General features: G+C 39.8%; 1 protein-coding gene across 2 annotated transcripts; it reads right to left on the bottom strand.

Annotated features, from left to right (window-relative positions):
* Positions 1–2,596: 2,596 nt before the first annotated feature.
* si:ch1073-126c3.2 (uncharacterized) lies at positions 2,597–4,681 on the bottom strand. Of its 2 annotated transcripts, XM_029698593.1 has the most exons (6): positions 4,561–4,681; positions 4,236–4,333; positions 3,946–4,060; positions 3,634–3,746; positions 3,078–3,192; positions 2,597–2,863 (listed from the first exon to the last, which is right to left on the bottom strand). In XM_029698593.1, the coding sequence occupies exons 1-6, from the start codon at positions 4,610–4,612 to the stop codon at positions 2,694–2,696; spliced, it is 663 nt and encodes a 220-aa protein (XP_029554453.1). In that variant the 5' UTR covers positions 4,613–4,681; the 3' UTR covers positions 2,597–2,693. The 2 variants fall into 2 exon arrangements, with proteins under 2 accessions (XP_029554453.1, XP_029554454.1); XM_029698594.1 differs by lacking the exon at positions 4,236–4,333 and having other exon boundaries at positions 4,561–4,619.
* Between the last annotated feature and the right edge of the window lie 13,296 nt (positions 4,682–17,977).

The following is a 17,977-nucleotide window of genomic DNA, read 5'->3' as shown; positions in this document are numbered from 1 at the left end:
ACCACTTGGGAGCCAGGCCCACCCACTGAAGACAGAATGACTTTTTCCCCACATAAGGGCTTTATTACAGACAAAAATTCTCCTCAGTTTCATCAGCTGTCTGGGTGACTGATATCAGACGATCCCACAGGTAAAGAAGCGGGATATGGCAAATAGAACTCAAAATTGGATGGTCTTCAGAGATAGATGGGAGGGGTTGAGGGTAGCTGAAGAATGGGACTAAAAACAAACTAAAGACAACTATTGTAAAATAGACTGTGTCTGTAAAATGTATATAGTATATAGTATGTATAAGCTGGAAGTAGAAGCCAACAGTAAGTGTTGTTGTCCAGTAGTTTACTCCAATTAGGTGAGGGGTTATGGGGAAAATAATAAAGGAAAATATATTACAAAATATATATTTTATATACAGTATCTGTTTAAGAAGAAAATGTATGGGGGATTGGAAATGATGAAGACAACTACATTGATGAAAGCCACAATCTATCCGCAATATTAAAGTTGACCTTCCCATAATAAAAAATAATACAATTTAAAAAGCATTGTGCACAACATTTTAGAGAAATACGTTTTTTTTGTGTGTATGGAACATTTCTGAGATCTTTAATTTCAGCCCCTGAAAACATGTTGCATTGCTTTTTTTGTTCAGTATAGTACTGTAGTACCAACACAATGACTCGTTTATATAATTGACGATTATGGGATCCAACATACACTACAAGTATGTGGACACCTGCTCGTCAAACATCTCATTCCAAAATCATGGGCATTAATATGGAGTTGGTCCCCCCTTTGCTGCTACAACATCCTCCACTCTTCTGGGAAGGCTTTCCACTAGATGATGGAACATTGCTGCAGAGACTTGCTTCCATTAAGCCACAAGAGCATTAGTGAGGTCATGCACTGATGTTGGGTGATTAGGCCTGGCAGCCGGTGTTCCAATTCATCCCAAAGGTGTTCAATGGGGTTGAGGTCAGGTCTCTGTGCAGGCCAGTCAAGTTCTTCCACACCGATCTTGACAAACCATTTCTGTATGGACCTCGCTTTGTGCACGGGGGCATTGTTAAGCTGAAACAGGAAAGGGCCTTCGCTAAACTGTTGCCACAAAGTTGGACATATAGAGTTGTCTAGAATATTATTGTGTGCTGTAGCGTTAAGATTTCCCTCCACTGGAACTAAGGGGCCTAGCCAAAACCATGGAAAACAGCCCCATACCATTATTCCTCCTCCACCAAACTTTACAGTTGGCACTATATACTGGGGCAGGTTGCATCCTCCTGGCATCCGCCAAACCCAGATTAGTCCGTCGGACTGCCAGATAAGGAAGCGTAATTCATCACTACAGAGAACGCGCTTCCACTGCTCCAGAGTCCAATGGTGGCAAGCTTTACACCACTCCAGCCGATGCTTGCCATTACGCTTGGTGATCTGAGACTTGTGTGCAGCTGCTCGGCCATGGAAACCCATTTCATGAAGCTATCGACGAACAGTTATTGTGCTGACATTGCTTCCAGAGGCAGTTTGGAACTCGGTAGTGAGTGTTGCAACCGAGGACAGACGATTTTTACATGCTACGCGCTTCAGTACTCGGCGGTCCCGTTCTGTGAGCTTGTGTGGCCTACCACTTTGCGGCTGAGCCGTTGTTGCTGCTAGATGTTTCCACATCACAATAACAGCACATGCAGTTGACAGGGGCAGCTCTAGCAGGGCAGAAATTTTACAAACTGACTTGTTGGAAAGGTAGCATCCTATGACGGTGCCACGTTGAAAGTTACTGAGCTCTATAGTAGGGCCATTCTACCGCCAATGCTTTCTATGGAGATTGCATCGCTGTGTGCTTGTTTTTATACACCTGTCAGTAACGGGTGTGGCTGAAATAGCCGAATCCATTAATTTGAAGGGGTGTCCACATACTTTTGTGTCTAGTGTATATCTTCTCTAGATCATTTCCATGTCATCCCTGAATTTGATTGACCATTAATTGATTGATTTATGATATAATAGTTAATGAGTTCAAATCAGTCTTTGCTTTGCTGACCTTGACTTCAGATTATGACCCGGATTTATTCAAATCAGGCCATTTTACAAAGTGGTTTGCAGCTTCTGAACTGTCAGTATTATGCTAATCCTCACATCACTTGGGATTTTAGAATGCTTATTATATATCCTTTGAGATTATAGTAGTCTGATCATTTAACAACTGCATTTTGTATTTGAAGAACATCAAATAAGAAATATGCAACCTGCATGAAGAACGTTTGGCATCTAACGCTTCAGAGCTAGTAGGATCTTAAACCTCATATGTCGTTCAAGTTGACAGAGATAAGATTTATTTTACTCTGCTATGATAATCCTTGCACTATTACTAGCTGCTAAAACTCTCAACATTAATGAGGAGAATAATGAAGAAGATTGTTATCTTTGTGCTCAGCAGAACTGAAGTATGGAAGAAATGGTTTAATGTCAAATGTGCTTATTTTTCTTTTGTCATCACTTTCTTTTTCTGACTTGTGGATTGTGTTTGTAATACATGTCATGTTTCTGTAGAAACATTACTTTGTGTGTCGATATTTATATTAATAACCAGCAACTCAGGTTTGGGTGTCACACAGATTGGGTGGATTTATTGCAAACTGTACACATTAATTTCCACTTATAGCTTTCCCTTCTAGTCTCACTCCTCTCTGTTATGTTTATCCACAGACGAGACAGGCGTTTTCTTTCTGTCCCTCGATGTTCTTCAGCTCATTGTAGAACTCTTTAATGATCTTAGCCTCAAGATCACTGTTACTCTTGGTAGTCAGGCAGTCCTGGTTCTTGGGGAAGTAGGCTGTTGTAGCTCCTGCAATAGAGCTTGAGGATTCTGCATTTACAAAGAGACACAAATTCTTACCACTTTTGAACAGCATTGACTTTGAAACATTTCATCAATATTTCAATATGACTTAATCCTTTACAACAGAATTAGAGGATGTTTTAGTTACAGTATTACATAGTACAGCTCTACAAGCTGTCCACCATGGCCTTTCTGTGAAGGTACAGAGAGACTTTACAGATGATTTACAGAGGGCACTTACTGTTGCAAACGGCCAGCCTGTTACCTCCGATGTATTGGGTTGTCCATTGGAATCTGGTGCCTGCACTGCATTCCTCATACAGACGACTTTTCCTCAAGAACGCAAAGTCAAAGCCCTGTGTAGTGAATAAATTACAATTAATGAGGCAAATATGGCAAATAATTAATCATTTGCTAGCATGCTAGCAGATACCAATAAACTTCCAGCCATTGTGCTAGCGCTAGTTAGCATTGGCTCGTAAAACTACCTCTAACTTCCTTCAAACTGGACACAGAGACATACAAATTGTATCCACGATTTCATCTGACTCTGGGGAAGTAGATAAAGGGCCGCGTTGCCAAAATCCTGAAGTATCCCTTTAAGGACCAAACATTTTTATTTTATTTTACTTTCCCCCATTTTCTGCAGAAACTCTTTTTTTTGCAGAAACTGTTTGTGTTTCATATAATGGAATAGCCTATTGTAGAAAACTGCATATTTAATCTTTGTGCCACCATACAGTGTGATTATAAGAAGCTTTTAGCTCATATGCCTGTGATGTTGCAGGAAAGAGTACCTCATTGCACATGGGTTTACAGTAACGCCTCTTGTTGATGGTGACACACACAAGTCCTCCTTCACTCTGGGCTACTGCAGCTGGACACTGTTTGGGCTTAACCTCCTGGAAAACTATACAAGGAAAACACACAGAAACACAATAATTACTTAGGTAATACATTTAGAAAGACACAAAGTAAAGCCAATGTAATTATGGGTTACACTAAAAGAGACCCTTTGCTCTGCCATAGCTTATTTGGGGCCAATAAAGTATTTGTCAGCAACAAACTCTTATTGTACACAGATCTGTTTTTTTGCTCAGGACTCTTACCTGTTGTTTGATGTTTCTGTAGAATGACTGTCAGTGTTCGTAGGGAGTTAATCACAACAGCAGTCTGGTCAACGCTCAACTGGCTAGTCATGTTTTCTGCACATTGTGCTACATCCTGTTGACAGATAGTGGAAAGAGATGTCATACATCTGTTTGAAATCCAAGTACCAAAACATGTCAACTTCAAGTTAGATTTAGCCAGAGCAACTGATCCGCATTGCATTATTGGTAAAAGCTGACCACAGATTTAACAGTTTTTAGACAAAATTCAGTGATGAAGTTATCCATACTGCAAGCTGAGTAGAGAGATGTTTAAACATCAAGGTGGTTGAGGAGCAGCTATTGTTCCCAACCTCTTCCTCCTGAGCAACAGCATATGAGAGGACAGCTGGCAGACACGAAAAAAACATTCCGAATCACACAACAGTCTCAACCTTGTCTCTGCCAATGTATAGTTGTTCTTCTGATTGAAAAATGAGTGCCATGATGTGACAGGTTGATACTTGGCATGTAGGCCTACTGTGTTTAAATACATTGTTACCATAAACTCAAACACATACAATGAATATGAAGGCTCAATTAAGTTTCTACCCCCATCATGGCTTGCCTTCTTACCTGTCAGTGAGCAAAAGCAAAGTAGAACTCTTCTTGTTGTAGCTTGTGTCATGTTGTCAATGTTGTTTCTTCCCTCAGTCTAAGTTGTAACCGACGTTGGTGTATTTAACGACTGACTGGAATTTGGGAAGGGTACAAAGTTTGTTGCTGCTGACCAATTTCCCAGTCATGGGCAAGACCATGGACTATCGGGAATTCACAGATTTCGCAATTGTTCAGAAATGTTGTACAATTAAGCTCATTTCTTCATTTTTGTTCACACTGGAACAATTTCTCACAGAGATGTCATTGCTTGTTTTGGATTATGTTTTTGTCAGCATTATATTAGCTGGCCATGAGTTATAATCAATTTACACTGTAAATGTTCGAGTGAATTCCTTTACTGAGCTGATGGAGGCACTGTTACTGCATGTTTTTTTACTTCACATTGTCAACGGATCACTTTACATTTGTTGATGCAGGCAGTTGTTATTTTAAACTTATGATAATGCTTCATTCTTTTCAGAAAATACATTCACCCTCTAGTTATTTTGTTTCAGTTGAGTGAATGTTGCTGTAAGATTTCAAAGACCCATTGTGTTTCTGTCTGCACATGGATCTGTGAGATCACTCAGTGATGCATAATGTTACCATTCTACACAATGGCCAAAGGGACTGGTTGAGTCAAAAAGCATGATTGACTGACTAATAAGTATGGGTGGCATTCATTATGGATGGAGATGACCAGGGATACATTCATTATGTATTGAGATGATCAGGGAAACATTCATTATGCATGGTGATGGCCAGGGATACATTCATTATGCATGGAGATGATCAGAGAAACATTCATTATGCATGGAGATGACCAGAGATACATTCATTATGTATGCAGATGATCAGAGAAACATGCATTGTGTATGGAGATGATCAGGGAAACATTTATTATGGATGGAGATGATCAGGGAAACATTCATTATGGATGGAGATGACCAGGGATACATTCATTATGCATGGATATGATCAGGGAAACATTCATTATGCATGGAGATGATCAGGGAAACATTCATTATGGATGGAGATGACCAGGGATACATTCATTATGTATGGAGATGATCAGGGAAACATGTATTATGGATGGAGATGATCAGGGAAACATTCATTATGGATGGAGATGACCAGGGATACATTCATTATGTATGGAGATGATCAGGGAAACATTTATTATGGATGGAGATGATCAGAGAAACATGCATTGTGTATGGAGATGATCAGGGGAACATTCATTATGGATGGAGATGATCAGGGAAATATTCATTGTGGATGGAGATGATCAGGGAAACATTTATTATGGATGGAGATGATCAGAGAAACATGCATTGTGTATGGAGATGATCAGGGGAACATTTATTATGGATGGAGATGATCAGGGAAACATTCATAATTTAGACTTTTGGAAATAAAATTGAGCTCATTAAGACGGAAAGTGGGTTTTGTTGGATTTGATCAAAAATCTAAGTTATTCAAATACAATTTACAAGCTTTCATCTTTGTCACACAAGCTGTCAACTTTTCACATTGTTGACTATTTGACGTTATATTTACTGCATTTACTGGCAATGCAATACATTCATATTTTTTTTCATGGCCTACTTTTGTTGTCTTGTAAATTGCAATCAGTATAGTATATACCACATTTATGACAAAAAATGCAATAAACTGTAAATCACTGCAGACAGTGAATGTAGCACACATATAATTATAATTCGAATTATAAGTTTGCCCCATTCTATGAATAGTAGTAGGCTGGATAGACATCAGAAATGTTTTATTGTAATAAAAATCTGATCATCCATTGCACACACTGCTATGCCCCTGTGACCGGTGTCAGTACTGTGATGAATGGTTGAGATAACAGGGTCCCTTTTTTCTGTTGAACCTTTTTCAAATATCAATGACATTCTCCCAGGATTCTACCACTCCTTCATCGTTATTGTATTAAATTACCGAAGTGTCAGAAAAGGCAGCTTAGTTGTCAAATGACTCACATGGATTAATTCTAGTTTCCAAGAATGAGCTAATTGATATTCAAGCTGCTGACACCTATGGTGGAGATTATGCGTTGTCTGGACTAGCGCCTCAAGGGAAAGTTCAAACACGGCAACACATTATTCGATATTATAAAACAAATTGTTTGGATCATGGATGCTGATTGGTTGATATTTAGGGAGTTGTGTCATAATGTTGTAATTCCACTGTCCGCAGTCCAGGCAGGAAATTCATAAACTTCATCTCCCTTGGGAAAAAGTATCTTCACATTATTTTTACATGCTACTTTTTGGTTTGCAACAATTGGGGGTTGTATAAACCTACCTATCTACCTTTACAACCTGTGCAACAGTGTATCATTTTACAAATATGATCGCTCCCTTGCCAGCAAAGAAGAGGAAAACATGGGCTTTCACCAACAAATGCCAGGACCATGGACAGTTCTTCCACTCGTGTGCCATCCAGGCAGGTCACCCATGATAAAAGTCAGTTTTTGACATCCATCCATGTCTGAGGACATCGGGAGATGACATGGAAACCTGCTACTAGGGGCAACAGCGAGTGCTGTTACCTTCAAGTAGGTTTCAGTTATTCTAGGGCATTGGGGATGGAGGATGAGTGTAAGCATATGCCTCTGATTCTAAACGTTTGAATCCAATAATGGAAAGTTGTTATTATATTTTTGTTTTAAGCCTATCCCAAACCTTAACCCTTAACTTAACCATTCGGAGTTAATTCCTAACCTTAAGAATTCGGAGTTAATGCCTAAACTTAACCTTAAACACCTTGAAATTTGACGTTTGATAAACATCGATGAACTTCAAATTCTGATAGTTGGTTAGCTCGGACTCGGCAAACATAGTTGTTGCCTATGTAGGCCAATTGGATATTTATTCAATCATTATTTATTAAAGTTGTTGTCTCTCATCATCATTGAATCTCTAGCTACAGGTCAATGATTTGTTTAGAATAGCAACGCCAAATGAATTGAACGATTAGAACTAACGACTGGGTCAAAACAGTAGAAAATAACTAAAAAGACCAGCCCGCTTGTGTAGCAACTTCAGAATGCAAAAACACATCTTCTTGTTACAATAATGTTTTGAATGAAAACATTTAATAAATATTTGTATAAATATGTTGAAAACCATTTCATAAAAGCAATAATGCCCTCGAACCTGGGAGTGATCCTGTGACAAATTCCTCCAAGGGCTGTATCCTGGCCCATGGCTTCGCCTTGGGCCTCAGAACAGCCCATGTCAGGAGTTGTCACACGATAATTTCCGGGTTCGAGGGGATTATTGCTTAAATAATTAATAATCTTTTTAATTGCAAATTTGTTTTTTTTAAGATTGATTACTTCCACACAGTTAAAAGTCACAGTCTTCTGTGTCATCCCCTAAAGATACAGTACATAAATATCTATGGTCTATCTATCATGTCCGGAAAATGGATTACCCTTTAAAAGCCTCTCTGTATGTGTCTGGAAGGAGGAGAGGGGGAAATTGTCTGACAATGCTTTTGAGGCAGTTTTTTAATTTTTGCTGGGGTCTCAGGAATGATAGGGTTAAGGCGAAGGGAAAACAACACATTCTAAAAGAAGAGCCTTGAATTCATCTTTCCCTCAGCAAATACTCAGCACATACAGGCAGTCACCAGTATGCAGAAGATTAGTAAACACCTTGGAAACATGCACTTACAAATGTACAAGCACTCAAATCCACAAGCCGAGGAAACATCAATTTATTTCTGAAACATTTTTAAGATGTAAATCAGAATATAACATTTTCCCCTGGTAGTCTCTAGAGTCATGTGCTTGCTGTTGCTAGCCAGATAAATATTACAGTCCAGGAAGCAAAGAAAGAAAGCACAGATAAAAGGAAAGATCTCTATTATTCAGTGTGAATCAGTGTTCCTAGAACACTGGCAGGCACAGCTATTCATCGAGGCCAGACTGACAGGTGTCTTCTGCCATAGCTGTTCACATTGAACCCAAATTGATTGTCTGCATGTCAACTACTTACTGTGGAGAATTGACTTTACACAGAGTATGTCATTGCCAATTAAAGAAATGGTAGATGAGTTCATTGTTCTCTCCAGCAGAAATTGAATGGCATAATATAGCTAGTGTGGCTGCCATAATTCAAGCTTAGTATAGACATGTCATAGCACAGTATGTCTTCATATCATGTGTGTTTTTGCGTGGCAGGACTTTGTCTTTCGTGCAATATGTTCCAGATGAGTAGTTTGTGGATTGACCCAAATTTTGTCTGGCTTTTTTTACCTGGTCTTTGGGATCGCCAAGCATCTACAGGCTCATGATCATGGGGACTTCTATCATCTCAGTGCAATACGAGGATTTAATTGGCTAATAGCCATGAGAATATTGATGCTAATGTGGGACAAAAAAGATTTTCAGATGAATGTTGAAAAGTAGGCTTATATAGCCACTGTGGCTGGAGGCTACCACTAGTCCAAAAAGTTGGCTTTAGAAGTATTTATTTTAGCTGAAAGGAAAACATACAAAGTTAACACCAATTGCAGTTCAAGTTGATGTTGAAGATTTCAAATCACTGTACATTACAGTGTGTGTATTTAATGTGTGTCAGTTGGCTGATAATGAGCGATAGAAAATGTATAGTTTTTTTTAATATGTACCAACATTTTGCCCATGTTAGCATTGAGTCTTGTGCAGCAGGGTAGTCAAGTGAAAAGCCTGGGATGATTAAACAAATCCCTATAAATACCCCAGTACTGTGTTTTACCTCCACGGGGGTGTGTGAGTTATCGGTTTAATTCAAATTTTTATATTGCTGTAAATGAACTCATTTGAATAAACCACAACGCCTCATGAAAGTGCCAGGCTAGAGAATCTAGTTAAGGTCTCTTCCATATTAGATTCCAACTCTGATTCATGAGAGAAGATGAAGCAGCTTAAGGGATCCACTGTGACAAGTAGAGCATAAATAAACATCAGAGGTTGTATTCTTTATGCTCAGACAGATACATATTTGTTTTTAGATCTTTTACTCAATGTAGGGTTAGGTCATGAGAAGGTCCACGCTGTTTCTTATTGTGTTTACGTACAATTATTTAAAGGAAAAACCCTACACATCCAATATAGCATTTTCTTGATTTAAACTTGAGGTCACTTCATGTTTACATCAGCATTTACATTAAATATGTATGATTACACAATAAATAAATAAGCTCTGCACTACATACCCATATATTTAGAATAAATCAACATCTAAGACGATAAATCCTCTGTGGAATTGACCCTATGCTTATTGTACCTAGATGCAAGTGGTTTTATACACTCAGTGACCAGTTTATTAGGTACACCACCCCGTTCACGAAAATTGATCGCTCTTACAGACAGTGAGTAACGTGGCTGTGGCTTGCTACAGTTGAAGTCAGAGGTTAACATACGCTTATGTTGGAGTCATTAAAACTCGTTTTTCAACCACTCCACAAATTTCTTGTGAACAAACTAAAGTTTTGGCAAGTCAGTTAGGATATATACTTTGTGCATGACACAAGTAATTTTTCCAACAATTGTTTACAGACAGATTATTTCACTCATAATTCACTGTATCACAATTTCAGTGGGTCAGAAGTTTACATTCACTAAGTTGACTGTGCCTTTAAATAGATTGGAAAATGCCAGAAAATGATGTCATGGCTTTAGAAGCTTCTGATAGGCAAATTGACATCATTTGAGTCAATTGGAGGTGTACCTGTGGATGCATTTCAAGGTCGACCTTGAAACTCAGTGCCTCTTTGCTTGACATCATGGGAAAATCAAAAGAAATCAGCCAAGACCTCAGAAAACAAATTGGAGACCTCCACAAGTCTGGTTCAACCCTGGGAGCAATTTACAAACGCCTGAAGGTACCACGTTCATCTGTACAAACAATAGCGCGCAAGTATAAACACAATGGTACCACGCAACCGTCATACCGCTCAGGAAGGAGACGCGTTCTGTCTGCTAGAGATGAACTTACTTTGGTGCGAAAAGTACACATCAATCCCAGAACAACAGCAAAGGACCTTGTGAAGATGCTGGAGGAAACAGGTACAAAAGTATCTATATCCACAGTAAAACGAGTCCTATATTGACATAACCTGAAAGGCTGCTCAGCATGGAAGAAGCCACTGCTCCAAAACTGCCATAAAAAAGCCAGACTATGGTTTGCAAATGCACATGGGATCAAAGATCGTACTTTTTGGAAAAATGTCTTCTGGTCTGATGAAACATATATAGAACTGTTTGGCCATAATTACCATCGTTATGTTTTGAGGAAAAAGGGGGAGGGTTGCAAGCTGAAGAACACCATCCCAACCATGAAGCACAGGGGTGGCAGCATCATGCTCTGTGGGTGCTTTGCTGCATGAGGGACTGGTGCACTTTACAAAATAGATGGCATCATGAGGATGGAAAATTATGTGGATATATTGAAAAAGTAACATCTCAAGAAATCAGTCAGGAAGTTAAAGCTTGGTCGCAAATGGGTCTTCCAAATGGACAATGACCCCAAGCATACTTCCAAAGTTGTGGAAAATGGCTTAAGGACAACAAAGTCAAGGTATTGGAGTGGCCATCACAAAGCCCTGACCTCAATACCATAGAAAATTTGTGGGCAGAACTGAAAAAGCGTGTGCGAGCAAGGAGGCCTACAAACCTGACTCAGTTACACCAGCTCTGTCAGGAGGAATGGGCCAATATTCACCCAACTTATTGTGGAAAGCTTGTGGAAGGCTACCCAAAACATTTGACCCAAGTTAAACAATTTAAAGGCAATGCTACCAAATACTAATTGAGTGTATACCAAATACTAATTGAGTGTATGTAAACTTCTGACCCAGTGAGAATGTGATGAAAGAAATAAAAACTGAAATAAATAATTCTCTCTACTATTATTCCGACATTTCACATTCTTAAAATAAAGTGGTGATCCTAACTGACCTAAGACAGGGAATATTTACAAGGATTAACTGTCAAGAATTGTGAAAAACTGAGTTAAATGTATTTGGCTAAGGTGTAAAATATCCGAAACTTAGAACATCCTTTGGAGCACCATTACATCTATTATTTAAAAAATGGAAAGAATATGGCACCGCAACAAAGCTGCCAAGAGAGGGCCACCCACCAAAACTGACAGACCTGGCAAGGAGGGCATTAATCAGAGGCAACAAATAGACCAAAGATAACCCTAAAGGAGCTGCAAAGTGCCACAGCGGAGATTGGAGTATCTGTCCATAGGACCACTCCACAGAGCTGGGCATTACGGAAGAGTGTCCAGAAAAAAGCCATCGCTTAAAGAAAAAAAAGCAAACACGTTTGGTGTTCACCAAAAGGCATGTGGGAGACTCCCCAAACATATGGAAGAAGGTACTCTGGTCAGATGAGACCAAAATTTTGATTTTGCACTTCAAGGACAACGCTATGTCTGGTGCAAATCCAACACCTCTCATCACCCCGAGACATCATCCCCACAGTGAAGCATGGTGGTGGCAGCATCATGCTGTGGGGATATTTTTCCATTGGCAGGGACTGGGAAACTGGTCAGAATTGAATAATGAATGGTGCTAAATACAGGGAAATTCTTGAGGGAAACCTGTTTCAGTCTTCCAGAGATTTGAGACTGGGACGGAGGTTCACCATCCAGCAGGACAATGACCCAATGCATACTGCTAAAGCAACACTCGAGTAGTTTATGGGGAAACATTTAACCTCTCTGGGCCAGTGGGACGCTTGCGTCCCACCTACTCAACAGCCAGTGTAATCCCGTGGCGCGATATTCAAATACCTTAGAAATGCTATTACTTCAATTTCTCAAACATATGACTATTTTACACCATTTTAAAGACAAGACTCTCGTTAATCTAACCACACTGTCCGATTTGAAAAAGGCTTTACAACGAAAGCAAAACATTAGATTATGTCAGCAGAGTACCCAGCCAGAAATAATCAGACACCCATTTTTCAAGCTAGCATATAATGTCACATAAACCCAAACCACAGCTAAATGCAGCACTAACCTTTGATGATCTTCATCAGATGACAATCCTAGGACATTATGTTATACAATACATGCATGTTTTGTTCAATCAAGTTCATATTTATATCAAAAAACAGCTTTTTACATTAGCATGTGACTAGCATGTGACTAGCATTCCCACCGAACACTTCCGGTGAATTTACTAAATTACTCACGACAAACGTTCACAAAAAACATAACAATTATTTTCAGAATTATAGATACAGAACTCCTTTATGCACTCACTATGTCCGATTTTAAAATAGCTTTTCGGTGAAAGCACATTTTGCAATATTCTGAGTAGATAGCCCGGCCATCACAGGCTAGCTATTTTGACACCCACCAAGTGTGGTACTCACCAAACTCCGATTTACTATTAAAAAAGTTTGATTACCTTTGCTGTCTTCGTCAGAATGCACTCCCAGGACTTCTACTTCAATAACAAATGTTGGTTTGGTTCCAAATAATCCATAGTTATATCCAAATAGCGGCGTTTTGTTAGTGCGTTCAAGACACTATCTGATGGGTAAAGAAGGGTGACACGCCCGACGCGTTTCGTGACAAAAAATGTCAAAATATTCCATTACCGTACTTCGAAGCATGTCAACCGCTGTTTAAAATCAATTTTTATGCTATTTTTCTCATAAAAAAGCGATAATATTCCGACCGGGAGTCGTTGTTTTTGTTCAAAGACAGAGAAAGTAAACATGGTGTCGGCTCGTGCATGCGCCTCCAGTCTTATTGTCCTCAGATCGACCACTTACAAAATGCGCTACTGTTTTTCAGCCATGGCCTGCAAAGCCACCATTCATCGTTCTGGCGCCTTCTGAGAGCCTATGGGAGCGTTAGAAAATGTCACGTCATGCCAGAGATCCCCTGTTTTGGTTAGAGATGATCAAGAAGGCCATGAAATGGTCAGAGAGAGCGCTTCCTGTTTGGAATCTTCTCAGGTTTTGGCCTGCCAAATGAGTTCTGTTATACTCACAGACACCATTCAAACAGTTTTAGAAACTTTAGGGTGTTTTCAATCCAAATCAAACAATTATATGCATATTCTAGTTACTGGGCCGGAGTAGTAACCAGATTAAATCGGGTACGTTTTTTATCCGGCCGTGCAAATACTGCCCCCTATCCCCAACAGGTTAACTTATTCGGGATCGGTGTCCCTTCCACGGGACGGTTGAGCATAGTGGAACGTAGGCTAATGCGATTAGCATGAGGTTGTAAGGAACAAGAACATTTCCCAGGACATAGACAGAACTGATATTGGCAGAAAGCTTCAATTCTTCTTAATCTAACTGCACTGTCCAATTTACAGTAGCTATTACAGTGAAATAATACCATGCTATTGTTTGAGGAGAGTGCACAATTTTGAACATGAAAAGTTATTAAAACCTCTTAAGGATCTGCCCCTTTTTTTCAATTTTTGCCTAAAATGACATACCCAAAATCGAACTGCCTGTAGCTCAGGCCCTGAAGCAAGGATATGCATATTCTTGGTACCATTTGAAAGGAAACACTTTGTCATTTATGGAAATGTAAAACGGATGTAGTAGAATATAACACAATAGATCTGGTAAAAGATAATACAAAATAAAACCAACTGTTCTTTTGTATTTTTTGTACCATCATCTTTGAAATGCAAGAGAAAGGCCATAATCTATTATTCCAGCCCAGGTGCAATTTAGATTTTGGCCACTAGATGGCATCAGTGTATGTATAAAGTTTTAGACTGATCCAATGACCCATTGCATTTCTGTTCAAAATGTTGTATCAAGACTGCCCAAATGTGCCTAATTTGTTTATTAAGGTACATGAAAGTTCACATGTTCCAGAAGGCATTTCTGCCAAAAAACGCAACTGGCTCTCGTGTGAAGTAGTGACCCGCGACATATGCTTAGTATCCTGAAATGGGTCACATATTTTTAAACATAGTGGTGGCTGCATCATGTTATGGGTATGCTTAAGGACTGGGGAGTTTTTCAGGATAAAAATTAAACTAAGCCAAAATCCTAGAGAAAGTCCTGGTTCAGTCTGCTTTCCACCAGATGAATTTATCTTTCAGCGGGACAATAACCTAAAACAAGGCCAAATCTACACTTACCAAGAAGTGATTGATTGTTCCTTTGTGGCCGAGTTACAGTTGTGAATTAAATCTACTTGAAAATGTATGGCAAGACCTGAAAATGGTTGTCTTGCTATAATCAACAACACATTTGACAGAGCTTGAATAATTATTTTAAGAATAATGGGCAAATGTTGCACAATCTAGGTGTGGAAAGTTCTTAGAGACCTACCCAGAAAGACTCACAGCTGTAATCGCTGCCAAAGGTGCTTCTAGAAAGTTTTGGCTGAAGGGTTTGAATACTTATGTAAATTAGATATTTCTGTATTTTATTTTCAATAAATTTGCAAAAAAAATGTCTAAAAACATGTTTTCACTTTGTCATTCTGGTGTATTGTGTGTAGATTAGTGAGACACATATATATTTAATACATTTTGAATTCAGGCTATAACACAACAAAATGTGACCATTCGGTCTTATGTAGCAAAGTTTGAAATGGTGTTTTTTTACATAATATAAAAGTAGAGACTCAGAGATACAAAATGGTATGTCATACACTGCAGTTGAGGAACAATGGGAAAGTAATTCTGCTTTGAAAGTTGATCAACTTCAGGGGTGGAAATCCCGGGGGGGACGGGGGGACACGACCCCCCCATCCTGGGAAAAATATGATTTGTCCCCCCCAATATATCACTGAAACATAACTATGTAATTTAAATAATATTAATAATACGCAATGAAAGCAATTGTGCTGATTATAGACACTTAATAGCGCGTTTTTAAGTTTCAAAAGATTGCGACCCCCCCAACCTTTACCTCACAATGGTTTGATCCACTGCCAGTTCCTTATTTGGCAAGGTAACAGAGGGGTGGTATCCACTGTCTGAAAGGCACTCAATGAACGTAACTGACGTGAGGTTAATCCAGTCAATCGCGCACACACACTAGCTGAATATGCAGAGCTAGCGGGCAAATATTAACTATTAAGCTAGCTAGTACCTATTCCATTTATGTGGCCTCGTCAAAGATGGAATCTTTGCTATCGTCAATTTATTCCAAGATCAGCATGCAGATGATGTAAGTTAGTGCTTCAAAGTCCCTGTGATAAGGTCATGTCCAGCCCACTCATTATCTCAGCCAATCATGGCTAGTGGGAAGGTTGCCAACTTTTTCTGTGGCTTAACCAACACTTTTATTCATCTTTACAGATGGCATAAAAGTTTGTTATTAAGGCACATGAAAGTTTACATGTTCAAGATGGCATTTCTGCCCAAAAACGCATTTTGATAAAACATTTTTTTTTGTTCAAACGGCTCTCCTGTGAAGTCGTGACTTGCGACATACGCCTAGTTTCCTGAATCGGGTCACAAATGTGGAATAAGTCAAGGGATATGAATACTTTCTGAAGGCACTGTACATCAATACAGGTGTGATGTATTTTGTGTGAGTGTAAATAATTGAAGAGAAGAGCTCAGCGATTTGACCCTTTGCTCTGTTTGATTGCCCAGACACATGTTAAAGATTGGCCAGATGTTCCACAGAGGGCCTAACATGTGGGCAGATGTTCAGACTGCACTCTTAGAAAAAAGGGTTCCAAAAGGGTTATTCGGATGACCCCATAGTAGAACCCTTTTTGATTCTAGATATATCCCTACCTGGAACCAAAAATAATTATGAAGCAGCCTGTCTGGGAGGCTGCAACACCGATGGGGCAGGCTTCCATTCCTCCCTGTAGTGGTCCCGATTCTCCTCACAAAGTTTGTGGAGGGCACAGCATTTTCTTTGTGAGCATGAGACTAATGTTGTTTTTCTTGAGGAGGCAGCGCCACTTGCCCGAAGGTGTTCTCCACAACAGCCCTGGCCCCAGAGATCGAACTATTACAGTTATGCTGTTTCAGAGTCAGATGGCCTGTGTATCTGAACGGTTTCATCAGCCATGGCTGCAGTAGGTAGGCTGGATCCACAATGATGTAGCAGCCTATCTCCTTCCTGCACACCTCTCTTCTGCTGACGTCAAGTAGCAGACCTTCACTCAGCCTCTCCCACATGTATGACTGCCTGAGGACCCGGGCATCATGGACACTGCCTGGGATCCTGATGAACAGGTCCCAGAACAGCCCCTTCCCATCCACCACAGCTTGCAGGATCATAGAGTGCCAGCCCTTTCCGTTAAAGAAATCATGGTGGAAATCTGGTGGGGCTATGATTGGAATATGACTCCCATCAGTGGAGGCTCCTCAGAGGAGGAAGGGGAGTTCCATCTTCCTCACTTACTTAGCTAGCTAATGCAGCTAGCTAGTTTAGCCTACTCAAACACCCAGCTCAAACGGAGAGGTATGCTATGTTACCTAGCTGGCTATGGCTATCCAATACTGGAACTCTTCCAAGTCAAGGTAAGCTTTTGGTTTTATTAATTGTCACCAGGGCCCGCCTGTGTAACTGCTAAACTGCTTGCTAACTGTACACTGTACTATATGATTGTAGCGAGTTTACTAACACATTAGTTCTAGTAGCTATGTTAACTTGACCCTAGCTAATATGGTGACAGCAATGTAGGCTGTGTGTAACAGTTAGAGGTTATCATATGAAGGTTTGGCTTGTAAAGTACTTTTTTGCCTGGTCACATATAGCTGATGCGTTCTGTACTGGTCCACAAATGAAGGGAAAAGGTGAGAGGATGAGAGTGCGTAGATGCGAGAAGGAATTATCAAACGATCAAAGGGATAACGCTGTTTGTATGTGGCTGCTATGAAAGTGAACTGTGTTTGCATGTGATCGGGGTGTATTGATTCCTACGATTCTGTTGAAAAAAGTTTCTTAAACAGAAGCAAACTGAATGAAACAGGGATAAACATGCCTGAATTTGAACAATAGAAACTCTTGTTTGCAACTGTTAGAATAATAATTAAACCTGAGATCAGCTAAATGTAAGCAAGAGTGTGCAAGACGGTATTGAATGTGTCACTCACTGTCTGTCACCTTGATTACTCAAATTTCTCTTGACTTTGCACATGCGTTGTAAACTTTCGTTCATAGGCCATGTTGTAGCAACCTCATGATGGGTGTAGGGAAAATTTGAGTATCATGTAATATCCTAAACCTATCGATATTACATTGAGCTGGGTGAATGGAATATGAATGATAGTCATCTAATATGCTGCAATAGAAATAAGGCCATGCTCATAAAAAAAAACGAATCGTCCTCCCTCATCTTAAACGGCACTGACTGCCACTGACTCCCATCTATCGTACCGACACACTGCGGCACACGCCCCCGCT

Source organism: Salmo trutta, chromosome 18 (genome assembly GCF_901001165.1).
Source record: "Salmo trutta chromosome 18, fSalTru1.1, whole genome shotgun sequence".
NCBI classification, from domain to species: Eukaryota; Metazoa; Chordata; class Actinopteri; order Salmoniformes; family Salmonidae; genus Salmo; species Salmo trutta.
This window is presented reverse-complemented; position numbering and strand designations above follow the sequence as displayed.

Bases quoted from the DNA above. Each gene is read 5' to 3' on its own strand.
- si:ch1073-126c3.2 (XM_029698593.1), bottom strand. From the start codon at position 4,612: ATGACACAAGCTACAACAAGAAGAGTTCTACTTTGCTTTTGCTCACTG. The intron at 3,747-3,945 runs GTAAGAGTCCTG...TTCCTTGTATAG, and splicing joins ACAGAAACATCAAACAACAG to TTTTCCAGGAGGTTAAGCCC. The intron at 2,864-3,077 runs GTAAGTGCCCTC...TTGTAAATGCAG, and splicing joins CAGGCTGGCCGTTTGCAACA to AATCCTCAAGCTCTATTGCA.